The following is a 13,586-nucleotide window of genomic DNA, read 5'->3' on the forward strand; positions in this document are numbered from 1 at the left end:
ATGTTGAACTAGAAGCCCTATGATTTGGATGTTGGAACTAGCTACCTATCCTAGCAGCCTATCACTACATCACATGTCCCGTTGCTCTGATTGGTTGTAGCGTCCAGAAGCATTTTGGTCTGCGCCCGTTGATACCGCTCCTTGAAAATCAAAAATGAACTGAGGGGTTCAAGACTAGTTTGCGTTTGCGAATTGGTCTGGCGATGCCAGGCTACCCCTCGAGATGTTTAGGAGAAGGTCACTGCCGCTGGTAGATGTCCCTGGAATCTTCTGACATGGCTGGTGTTTTTCATCATTTTTCCAACTTGTTGTCCAAGGCAAACTGGCTACCTTTTAAAATGACCCTGTTTTAGCCCGACTACAGTACCAACTGTAATCTTGGAGGGGGAAGCTCTCATATTTTAAGGGTGTTTATACTATTACTGTGGTCTAAGACAGTCCAATCAGTTAGAGCTAGGAACAACACAACTTAAGATTTTGACATCAGGTAGAATTTACTAAGTAAGGTATTTTTCCATTTACAGTTGTTAAACACCCTATATTAGTTACATAGGCTTAACTGGCTGACCTTTACAATGCACTTGCCTTTAATAAAGCCCTAATTAAGAGGCCTCATTAGGATCTGAGAACTTGCCAAAGATCCTGAAATACAAAGAGTTAGGTCTGTGGTGGAACATGCAGAGACACTCAGCCGTCAATGCCAGAGGCAAATGTCAGCTCACGACAGAAAGTACAAGACCATTATTACTCTGAGGAACGAAATGAGTCTCTCCGAGTATCTTTGAGCACTGTGGCTTACACTATCAAAAGGCATCTAGAAACTGAGGAGGACTTTGATCGGAAAAGGTCTGGTAGTTACGAATCAACAACAAAATCAAATGAGAGTTGCTCATTGCAAGTGACTAGGGCTTGCGTAACAGAGGGGTGACTGCAGCAGACATCAAGACACAGCCGAATGAGAGTCAACAAAAAAAATAAATGTTTCCACTTCGACAGAGCAGAGAAGACTCTGGGAAGTAGGGCTGATGGCTCGTTATTTAGCCGTAAAAACTTGGTAAACTTGGTAGCTTGGAGTTGGTAAACATTTTTGAGTTAAGAACTAGATTACTGCCAACTGGAAAAAAGGTATTGTGAACTTAGACTTTTAACACTGCATTCATTGATGTTTGGACTCTTGGGGCTAACGATCAAAACAGGCTAAGAGATACATAGCCACCACCATGTAGTGTTGACTGGATGAATTCAGTTGTTACGGCCAACCGTTGCCTACTTACACTCTGGCCAACATAGATCAATGTTAGCATTTATTTGGAGTCATGTTTTCTGTCCACATGATGAATGCAAGTGCAATGTTCACTCTCCACCAACTCCTAGGAATAATATCTAGGGCTTCAGCTCCTAGATGTTCAGCTTTCTTCATCAGCCAGTCGCTAACGTTGTCTGTCTGCCACTTGGTGCTGGACAGGTAGCGTAGAGTGGGTTTAATCATAGGCTATAAGCTGGAAATGGCTGCATATGGGGAGTGGTGACACTGAAAACACAGTAGCCTTAAAGGTGCCCTATGGGGAGTAAACAAGTCTATTCCATTTAGTGTTACTCACCAAAACACAGTGTGGATATCCTTGAGGTCTAATAAACATGTTGAATGCATTTCCTTCCTCATAAAACCTTAGGGAAGCCAAATGTTTTAGACGAAAAATAACTTGCTGGAAGAGGTTAAAAAGCTCCTTTAGCTAATTTCATGTTTTAGCTGGTTTGTTTTAGCTAAAGCAGTTGAGCTTTTTAGCCGTATTAAAGGCTAAAACAGGTAGATAATTCTCTGCGGGTTTGTCACTTGCTTGGTGTGCATAATGTTTGGCTTTTCACACCCAAACGTCTTTGTAACTGCTTATGGAGTGTCAGTTCTGACCCAGAAAAGGTTTCATTACACCTCCTGTCTCATGAAGTCCCTTTTATGTCTGTCCAGAAATCCCGAGTGTCTGTCTTAGAAAATGGAAAAGAACAAACTTCATAATACTTAGTATTAGTATTTTAAATTAAAGTAGTAGTAGTAGTATTTCATTTTAACTTGCTGTTTTTTTATATGGTATATGGTTTTATTTGGTGGTCTCTGTCATTGTTATGCAACCCATCTGAAATGGGATGGCTGTCACTCACTGCTTTCAAACAGCAAGCCTATAGAGCATAGTAAGACGATCACAAGCAACATCCAGGGCGCGTAGGTACATTTTGTGACTATTTTTAGAGAAGATGCAACTAAAATTGGACTTGAAAACATGCCCCCGTTTTTTACTTTAATTTCTTGGGAGGGGGAGGAATAGCGGGCTTGTGTTTGTGCGCGTGCACATGATGAAGCCTGAAGAGACTAACATCAGAGAGGCTCTCAATGGATTACAACATCTATAAGCGTACCACCTGTGTCCTGTGATGACTGGTTTTGTTAGTTATCGTTTCAGTCAGCCAGACACTCCCTTGCTCACTCTTTTTTTTATTATAAAATAAGACTATTGAATATCAAAGCAAAGCAAAAGTTCTGATGAGAAGTACAGATCAGGTGATGATTCAGCAGCAAAGCCAAAAATATTACTCTTACAAAAAAACACGAGTGCAAGTACATCTCATTTGATTTGCATCTGGCAGTCCAGCATAGGGGTAATATGTATGTGTGTGTGTGTGTGTATGTGAAGGATGAAACAAAAAGTTTTATTGCCCATTATTGCTCATGTTGAATATTGTTTTCAAGGGGCCAAGCCGGAAACACCACTGCTGGAATTGAACTTGTGTCTCTGTGGTGGAAAAGTGCTTTTTCTACCGTCTGCCTTGGTCAATTTGCTTCCTAAACTGACTTTAATAACTGCACCTTTAGTTCAGGCTGAATTGGTACGGATTTCCACCTTACACTGTCAGGGAGTACCTTGCACCGTTTAGTTGGATCAAATGGTACACATCTGGGGACCATTATGTGCATGTTATGGTTCACCTGTGAAAATTGTACTTCCCCCGATTGTGAAGCAGTACCTCTGTGTAAAACAAGGCAGAGAAATTGAAAGTCAGTGTCGGATTGAAAAAAAAAAAAGGGTGCCCACAGTTTGAGCTGTCATCATCGCTCAAACCAATTGAATTTCACCCTGGGAATGGGGTTCAGGTATTTACTGCTGGTTGTGCTTAGCGAAAAAGTCCAAATGAATTCTGCCAGAAAGCAAGTTGTTGAGAATCCTGCTTGAAAGCCAGATCCAATCAATATTCACACTCATAAAGGTCTCATTATGTCTCCAGAATTTGTCTAAATGACCCACAGAGAAATAATCTTTAAATTTCTACTATGTCACTAAGCAGTGACACTCAGTGCTGATATCAGCTCATGAACGTTTTCTCAAATGCTTCTCTAAACAGAGTGTGTTTCTGGCCTTGGTGTCCCTGCGATACACACACACAGAGAGAGCCACAGCTAGTGATAAGTTCACTGTGAAGTGGAGCAATTTGTCTTGGATATACAGAAGCAGGAAAAAGGCTCAAAGAAAGAGCAGAGTGCGAGGGGTAGAAGCAGAATTTGAAGCTGTAGAAGGTTTGGATAGTTTCAGATGCCAAACCTGAAGCCTCAGCCTGGAGCCTTTTTATTGACTCTACTGAAATCAAAGATTAGCAAGACCTGCTTTGGAATCAAAATATATAATAATTTCAGTTTACAATTGTCTCTGTAGATTATCATAGATCTATCATAGGCCCTTAAAGGAATGCTCTACTGAAAACATTTCAGTAGCTAATTCTCGCCTCCTGTAGGCTTGAATGTGGCTTGCATCCTCGCAGATGGCGGCAGCCCTTTCAATGGATTCAAATTCAAAGTCCTTGTACTTGGCGGGTGGTGCTGTGCCTGGAGCAGATGACCTGCTGGGGGGGGGGGGCGAGTGCGGCGGCTGTATAGTTGTGACATCATAACCTTGCGGAAGTCCCGACGGCTCGTTTAAAGGCACAGTGTCTAAATACGGGCTGTGTGCATTTCTCTGTGGACTGAGCGTTTTGACGCTTTCACAGTGTTTATACAGCACCTAGAGCTGCTTCATAATCAAACGAGACATGGAAATCTCACTTTCTACAATATGGGACCTTTAAACCATGGCACAATCCCAAGTAACATTTACTTCACGTCTGATTTTAGTTCTCTTGGCCACCTTAGGTTCAGTCGTCTCAGACTGTGTCGACATGATTTAAATTGCCCAATATCACAAATCACAAATTTGCCTCTGGGGGCTTTGCAATATGCATAGCACATGACACCCTTTGTCCTTAGACCCTCGATTCAGATGAGGAAAAACTCAGGAAGAGCAACAGAGGAGGGATCCCCCTACCAATACGCACAGACATGCAAAAGATGTCGTGTACAGAATAGACCAACATAGTGAAATTACAGCATGCACAATGATGTCATGATGACAGAATTATAAATAGATTGTAACATATATGAAGAATGCATCCGGGAGGTGTCAGGTGTCGTCAAACATGCGTCCTGTGTCACATGACCTTACCACCATGGAACCTGGAAGAGGACGGACTACACAAACACACATGACCCAAAACTCAAGCACACCATTCACACAGATAGCAGAAAGAAACAGACACAGACAGAGAAGAAAGAGAGAGAGAAGAGGCTGAATCTCCTGGAGGATGAAGATCCAGATCCAATACATCTGGAGAGAGGCACCGACAGCCAGGGGAGAGAGGTCCCAGGATGGCCGATTGTTCCTGCTGAGTGAAGCCTGAGTGAAAAAAGAGGACAAGGGGGGGAAACGAGAGAGAGAGAGAGAGAGAGAGGTAGGCAGGCAGTAGACAGTTTACAATATTCTGGTCGGCAGGACAAACATGAACTATAAACACAAGGCTTAATAGATTCATCGAGACTGAGGCTGACTCGCCAGGAGGGATTAATGGTAATAGGTACAAGGTAATCAGAAATAAGCAACTAGCTGAAAGGTAAGGCGAAAAGAGGAGTTTTAAGTTTGGATTTAAAGGCCTCAATAGAGTCAGACTGTCTCCTCTGATATCAACAGGGAGATAGGAAAAAGCCCTGCAGCCAGCTGACTTCTCTTTATGTCTGGGGACAGACAGGAGCCCAGTATTCTGAGAGCAGAGAGCACAGGATGGGATATAAGGTTTAATGAGATCAGACAGATATGAAGGGGCGAGCCCATTTACAATTTTGCGAGTCATTAAAAGCACCTTAAAGTCCGATCTGACGTGGCCAGGGAGCCAGTGAAGGGAAGCTAAACTTGTGTGTGATATGATCAAATTTTCTAGTTTTCGTTAAGATTCTACTTGCAGCATTCGGAAACCATCTGAAGCATCTTAGCACTAGCACTCAGCAGACCTGACAACAAAACATTGCAACAATCAAGTGCGGATGGAACAAAGGCGTGAATTAGGATCCCTGCATCAGCCAAGGACAGAAAAGACCTAATTTGAGCGATGTTGCATAGGTGGAAAGAGGCTGTCTTGTTGATGTCTTTTAATGTGATGATCATGAGAGAGGATAGGACCAAACACAACAGCAGGATTCCTGGCTGTTGACCTCAGTTACTGTTATTTGATCAAACTGGTCTTTATATTGAGCAGGGCCAATGACCAGTGAGTGACAGACCCTGAAAGCAGGTTGAAAAGGTTCAGAGGGAGAACAAGAAAGGACAGAGAGAGGACTGGGATTCAACAAACAAATGCTGCACTGACAATTTTGCCGAAGTAGCTGGAGATGAAGAACTAATTTTGTATCTAATATCAATTATTTTTTCAGCAGAAAAAAAAATAAAATCATAAGCCATAAAGTGCAAGCAGCTAATAGACGACTGTTTTTGAGAAGAGTCAAAGAGAAATCTATGATTGTGTTTATTGTCACTGATTAAGCGAGAGAAATGGGCTGCTTCAGCTTGTAATTTATGAGAGTTACAACACGTCCAGTTTTGATTTTTGCGTTCTATTCTTCTTCAGGCCTGCTTAAGAGAACGTGTTTCTTCAGTAAACCAGGGTGTTGACTCTCTTGTTTTGGAAGAATGAGGGGGCAATTAAATCCAGGAGGCTAGACAGGGCTGAGTTTTAATCACTGGTACAATTTTCAACTGCAGTGAAAGGAGCAGGCAATTTCTCACCAAATGCAGCTTGACGGACGGATGTGGTGAACACATCAGCACCAGCATTACAAGGAAAGGCCAGTGTTACTTCAAATTTAATTAGAAAGTGGTCAGATATCACAGATGTGCTAGGAGAGACTGTCAGGGCAGAAACCTCCATCCTGCACGATAGAATCAAGTCAAGGGTATTACCTCTGGAGTGAGTAGGTTCATGAAAACTAAACTGAAACTAAAAGTATTAAGTATTAAGAAGTACCAGAAAGGCTTTACTCAGAGGATTGAAGGCGTTATTCATGAGTATTGAGATCACCAATAATTAAAATCTCATCAGAATGAGTAACAAGGTCTGAGATAAATTAATCTAAAAACCGGGAATAAGGACCAGGTGGTCTACAGAGTACCACATGGTGGAATGATCTGAATGTGTTGCCCTGGACAAAGTGATTTATGGTTGATAGAGTTGTTCAAATGCAAGAACCTCAAAGGAGTTCAATTTGATATTTAAGATGAGAGGTTCACTTGAAAATAGGTAATAGATTAAGTACATTTTTGTTACTTATTTCTCACATTTTGATCATTTTAAAAACCTAATCTAAAAATGTTAATTATGTAAAGGTTCCCTCATTTTTTTTTTTTATGTGATGAAATGTTACCAAAGATGTGCAGTCAAAACTGGAAGGAAATGTCGAGGCACCCTAAGCCTGTCCTTTGGGAGCCACTGCTCTGAAGGCCAGTTTAAAATTGACTGCACGTTTGTATTATCATAGCTGTCCAGCATAAGATTATAAATAGGTAAAAGGACATCACAATTACATTGTTTATGTTGTTTGTATAAAGGCTATTCCTTGTGCTATCCACAAAACATTTAATCCATATCAGCAGCACAGTCTTGTCCTTCTCAGGCAGTGGTGTATTTGTATCAGGTTACTTATCTGCATGTGATTTTCCAGTTTCAGTAAAGTGCAGTTTCCAGGGAGATGAAAAGAGTTTTGAAATTGGTACAACTGGGAAAAAACATTCATTCTCTCCCCATTTGTTTGTTTATTTTAACCGTTCCATTACTCCTTGTGCTGTTTCTTTTGTCCTTTGGGTCTCAGCAGTTTTCTAAATACTTAAAAGATTGAGACAACCGGAAAAAAAAAACAGAGAAAGAGAGCGAGAAAGAAGAGGGGATGCAATTGCATATATCCCCTAATGTCTCATTTAAAATGCCAACATACAGACGGTACAAAACGATCTGGATTAGTGCATTCTCCTCTCTCCTTCCTTGACTTTCATCTTGCTAATAAGCTGTGAATCGCATCCCGTCTTCAGAGGTTTCTTCCATTCCCTTTCATATTAACATGAGGGGTGGTAGATGCAACGGTGATTGAGATGCAGACCTTGGCTTTACCAGTAATTGCATTGAGGGGGAACATTTTGTTGATCAGCATCTAATAGACTTTATTAAAAATGCTTTGCAGAGCTTAAAAAGAAAAGAGATTATTAAGTGAGGCAGGGAGAGAACTTGAGCTGAGGGGAGGGGGAACTTCACCGCAATATGATTTTAGATTGCTTGGAACAATGGAGTATTAATTATTCATTGAAAACCCCCTACATTTCTGTTGTGTTTAAGCATTCTTGTGATTTCACTGACTTTTGTGGAGACAGAGTAAGGGCACTCTACTGCTTTAAGGCCATAGCATCTGATTCAATTCTTTACTTGTGTATACAGTAATACCATGCGTCATTCTTAACAGCCTTAAATACATGAATCCTTCCCCATATGTTCTGCAGGAAACCGTATAAATGGTACTGAATCTCTGCATACCTCTGTGTCAGTATAAACACCATCAAATTGAATTCCATTGCATTCCTCTGCTAACAAGTTCACTTTAGCTATGGCACTTATACCTGCAATGAAGGATGTTAAATCTAAAACTCACTTGTGCAAGTTTTATTCTTGGCTGCATAATAGGAATTCTTTCGGACTTTTCAACACAACCTGACAACAGCATTCATATGATAGCAGACACATAGACACTATTCATCTTCACTTCTAAAGAGAGCTCAGTGCTGTTTTCTAGGCTAGTATGGTAATGAAACTACGCAAAGTTAAGCTTGTGCAGACACTCTCTCACACAGCTGTAAATGCGATTTGGTGATTTTCTGCTGTTTGAACGCGTCCACAATTAATTCTGATAATTACTTGTTGTATCCATCAAATGTCTTGTGGGGCTACTTCTGTCCATATATTTTTTGTTTGTATTAGGGGGGAACATGATAATGTAGCCTATTTCTTTCTTTTCTCTTTTAAAGACCTAGAATAGATGTGAACTTTCAATTCAGGACTTTGCTCAAGTGGCTTCAGATCCATATCACACCTAAAAAGCAAAAACAATTTCAATGCCATTATTATCAGCTTTTGATGGGTAAAAGGGCAGCATTGCTGCAATTTTAAATGGTAATTGATTTCATTTTCAGAACCTGCAGACACAGCCTTAGCAGCAAAATATATATGAAATCTGGATCAAGTATTTATGATACATTTAAGCCCACATTACCCAATGTTTTTGTTATATTGATTCATGCGGTACTTGTAATGATTCATAATGAATTTTAACAATTAAATTTACTATGGACGTAAACATATTGGTCTTACTTTAATACTTTAATTTCTGTATAAATTATAAGGGTGAAGTGTGTAATTGTGCCGTAAATCATCATTATCATTAGTGTTTTATGACTGTACTGAACTGTATGAAATGCAAGTACATTACTTGTGGTGCACTGATGTGGAAGTAATCTCCCAGTCCTGTTCGCTGGTGTTGGAACACCTTATAATCAAGTGTCGACCATTTTATCGACCAAGGGCAAGCAATTCCCCTCCGTCCTGTTTATATTCCAGTACATCTAGAGCTACAGTAGCTCTATGCGAGCTCCACAGTGCAAGCAGTGGCTATGAGAATCAGAATCATCAGGCTATTTCCATTGTGGTGGGGGACTTTAATCCCTGCAGCCTCAAATCGGTGCTACCTAAATACTTCCAGCATGTCAGCTGCCCAACTGCTAGCTGCCCAACTGCTAGCTGTCATGGGGCGACAAGACCTTGGATCACTGCTACTCCATTATCAAGGGAGCGTACATGTCTACTCCACTGCTTTATTTTGGGATGTCGGACCTTTCCTCTGTTTCTCTTACAACCGGTTTACAAGCAGAAAGTTAAGAGCGAGAAATCCACCTTGTGGACAGTACAGTGCTGGTCAGCGGAAAAATGAGCTCGACCTTCAGGGTTGTTGTACCTGAACGAGTATGCCGATACAGTTACTGACTATGTTAAATTCTGCGTGGACACCTGAATTCCCACTCGTACCATCCGCTCCTATCTGATTCAGAAATCTGGGATTAATAGCGACATTCGGCTCAGATTAAAAGATTAGGACTACCACTTTTAAAGAAGGGGATAAGTATTGCTACAAGGGAGCCAGGTACAAGCTGAAGAAAGCCATCAAGTCGGCCATAAAACAATACCAGGATAAACTAGACCAGCATCACAACGGCGGAGACGTGGCAGGGACTGCAAGCGACAATGGACCACAACCCCAAACGGGGTGGTATCCCATCTCATGTCCTTAAGACCTGCTTTAGTCAGCTATCGAATATTTTTACAGACATTTTTTTTTATTGTCACTCTGTGTGGTTCCTGCATGCTTTAAGAAAACCCTTATTGTGCCTGCACCCAACAAAATAACACCTGTATCCTGTCTGAATGACTTTAGACTTCGGCTTTAACCTCAATAATAAAGACATGCTTCAAAAAACAAGTGAAGACATCTCTAAATCTTAACATTCTGGCCGACCTTGATCTGCTACAGTTTGCTTATCGCTCAATTAGATCTGTGAAATATGCTGTATCATTGGCTCTGCATGCTGTGTTAAAATACCTTGAAGGGAAAATGTTATTCATTGACTACAGCTCTGCATTTAATACCATTGTACCATCTACATTGGAGTTAAAGCTTAGGGACCTTGGTCTTTGTAATTCCATGTGTAAGTGGTTATATGACTTTTTGACAGGCAGCAGACAACAGCTACTGTTGTCAGACAGCAGACAACAGCTACTCCAACAACCTCTGCCTAACTGTAATGAGAAAACAAAGGAGATAATTGTTGATTTGAGGAAGTCCAAATGGTTCAGACACCAGTTTACATCAACAAACAATCAAAGAACTTCAGAATTTCAGGCATTCAGATCTCAGACTCCCTCTGCTGGTCTCTAAACACCAGTTGTGTCGTTCAGAAGGCACAACAGAGACTATACTTTCTGAGATGTCTTAAAAAGTATGGAATGTCCACAAAAAACCCTGGTCAGTTTTTACCAGGATACCGTAGGGAGCATCCTTACGAGAGGCATACTGGTGTGGTTTGGCAACCTGACTGAACAAGACCACAAACAACTGAGAAGGACAGTAAAAACGGCTTCGAAAATCATAGGAACCTCACTGCCACACCTTGAGGACATTTACACCACCCACTGCAGTATCATGGAGAACACATGGTCTGTTCTCACTCCTTCCCTCAGGAAAACACTTAAAGAGCATCAGAGCTCGGACCAGCCGCCTCAAAGACAGTTTTTACCCCCAAGCAGTCAGAATAATGAACAGCACCTTACATAACTCTTTGTATTTGAATGTACATGGTACTTTCTAAGTGTATTCGACAATAAACTTGAACCTTGAACTTTGTGTTTTGAACATGGTCTAAGGTCTTTATGTATTTTCATAGAAGCTTTTGACTGTTAGATGTATCAGCTCAAAATTGAAGAGCAATGCAGAGCTGTGAGCTTGAACTGTGTCGTTTGCAAAAATATCAATTCAACATTACTTTTTTGTCTTCTCTATTTGTTTACAACACATTACCAAACAGAAAAAAAAAGTTTCAATCAGGTTAATGTTTCTTCATCAGCTAATGTATAGACCATCCATTGCAATAAAGATTGTTGGACAGGCTTTAGCTTTTCTGTATGTTACGCTAAAATAGCTTGAGTTTTATGAAGATGCTATTCTAATGCAGCAGGTATAACAATCACCTTTCAAGGGCAGAGGCTGCCTGTTGTTTAAAGATTCAACAATCAGATCACACCAAAGACGAGATATCTTCTTCCAGTCTGTCAGCTAAAGCGGGCTGATACCATCTATCTTAGTCAAGGGAGAAAGATTGGTGGAATGGCAGAAACGGACAGCAATGGAGTAGAAGGGGACTTGCAATCCATGGGGGATCAGGTTTTCACCAAAGCTCTTTCATGCTACAAATAGAAGAGATAAGCTCCTGGCCTGTTTTTTTCACCATGGGTCCAACAAGACTTACTTACTATACTCCACTTTGTCAGTAACTAAGGTTCATTTATACAAACTGCCATTGTTCATTCAACCTTCAAATTCTCCCATTCTGCAGGTGGAAACGCAAAGCTGCGCTACCAGATCACATCAGGGAACACTGGAGGGGTGTTTGATGTGGAACCAGAGGTGGGCACTATCTTTATCGCCCAGCCTCTGGACTATGAACAGAACAAAAGGTAGGAACACACTCCAGGGATGAATCCTTTGAGCCACAAATGCCTTTTGACTCCGGAATGCTTGTCAAAGGATTTTACTTGAAATATATGGTGTTATTTTTTTCTGTTATTACTTCTTACTTGTTTCTTTGTCTGGCACTATATATGCTATGGCTTTAAAGTCCACTTCTGATACTCTAAATCAGCTATACCTCAATAGTTTAAGTGTTTAACTGTAAACTGTTGCTTATTTCGTGAAAGCCTCTGACGAAGATGAAACTTTTGCTCAGGTACAAGCTTCACGTCCTGGCTTCAGATGGGAAGTGGGAGGATTACACAACAGTGACGGTAAACGTGGTTAACAAGAATGACGAGGCTCCGGTGTTTACCGTTAACGAGTACTACGGCAGCGTAACAGAGGAGCTGGATGGCTCACCGGTGTTTGTGTTACAGGTACGGTCTAATTTGTAATCATCTGTTTGCTTAGCACATGGTCTTTGTATTCATAGGCAATTGACCACTGGAGGGCGTGTCCAATCTTACCTTTTTCCTTATCATACAACTTGTCCTAACTAGTTGTGCTCTGCAGTACAAGAACCATTCTGTTTCTTTATTTATGTATTCTACTGTACATGGATTATCTACTGGTGAGAATGCAGATTTTTTTTGCCTGAAACATGTAGCTTTAGCCTCGGACTTTAAGCACAATATTATGCATGCACAGTATGTATCAAGTGCATATTTAACACCCTTTTACAGGGTTCCTTTTAAAGTGAGTCAGCTTGAAACAGCAAACAGTTCATGGAGCTAATGTTAGCTGAATTAAATGGATAGCTACAGCTGATAAAATCTTTGAGCAACATTTTAACCGGGCCAATCGAGAGTCACCAGCCTTAAAAAGAAGCTGCTTTTGTCTACCTCTGTCTGGAATCAAATCATTGTTTCAAAAACTACCACAAACTTCAATGGTTAGGGTTAACGGTAAATTTTGTGATTGTGAGAATGGTAAGTTTGACAGGCATCGCAACAGTAACAAAAGGGGATTGGGGCCTTAAGATCGATCAGTTGCACACCCAACTAAAATATATTTATAATACATTGAACTGTTTCATTGCATATATGTTACAGCATCATACGTGTTTGTTTGGATAAGTCAATTTTTTTGCAAGAAATCGAGGTGCAGGTTTTAAAAACCTGAGTATTGTTTAATGTGTCTTGAGTTATTAAGTCTTGATAGAAAAACACTTCTTTGATGAGCATCATTATTAATGCTCATACATACATTGCCATACATCAATGCCCATTCTCTTATGCTTTCAAGCTTCTTTAAGAGTCAGCGGAATCGTATTGAGATTGAGGTCATCATTATTTAGTTCTGTCCCTTTTTTTTGGTGAGACTCTTTTATTTTTAGAAGTAATTATTCTATTGAATGGAAAAGACATTTTAAGCGTACGTGAATTGTCTAGTGTAGCACAGATCTAGATTAATAACTCACTTTGAATATGTTGTCATATTATTGTTATTAACCATGTCTCTGTTACATGAGACAAAATACTGTTCATGTTTTTAGCTGCTTGAAAGTCATTCATAGTAAGCCTGGTGCTCTCCTCCCTCTACCTATGTAAGAGCGCATTTTGTAGTCTTTTAAAGGAACACTTGTTAATTACATAACTACATCACACTGCAATTACTGTGCTAAATTGAAACATCTTTGGCCTGCCGAGGGTGTAATTGCTGCTGATGTGTTGGGGATGAGTGAGAAGGAGCAGACAGAAGAAGAGAGGCAGGAGAGGTGGGGGTTGGGGTTGAGGAGGTTGGATCTTTGCCAGGTTTACCTACCGGAGAGTTCATAACCGCACAGAGCAGTTGTGAAGCGCTTCCAGTCAAGATGCCACTCCAAACCAGCAGCGTTTCAGTGATGAAATAGTATAAAATA

At 40.6% G+C, this 13,586-nt stretch overlaps 1 protein-coding gene across 1 annotated transcript in view; it reads left to right on the forward strand.

Annotated features, from left to right (window-relative positions):
- Nucleotides 1–13,586, forward strand: part of LOC139283424 (neural-cadherin) — a 263,675-nt gene that overhangs the window by 139,014 nt on the left and 111,075 nt on the right. The window contains exons 17-18 of the mRNA XM_070903433.1: nt 11,550–11,670; nt 11,940–12,102. Of these exons, the coding sequence (XP_070759534.1) occupies nt 11,550–11,670; nt 11,940–12,102 (284 nt within the window). The remainder of the gene's footprint in view (nt 1–11,549; nt 11,671–11,939; nt 12,103–13,586) is intronic.

Source organism: Enoplosus armatus, chromosome 1, assembly GCF_043641665.1.
Source record: "Enoplosus armatus isolate fEnoArm2 chromosome 1, fEnoArm2.hap1, whole genome shotgun sequence".
NCBI lineage: Eukaryota > Metazoa > Chordata > Actinopteri > Centrarchiformes > Enoplosidae > Enoplosus > Enoplosus armatus.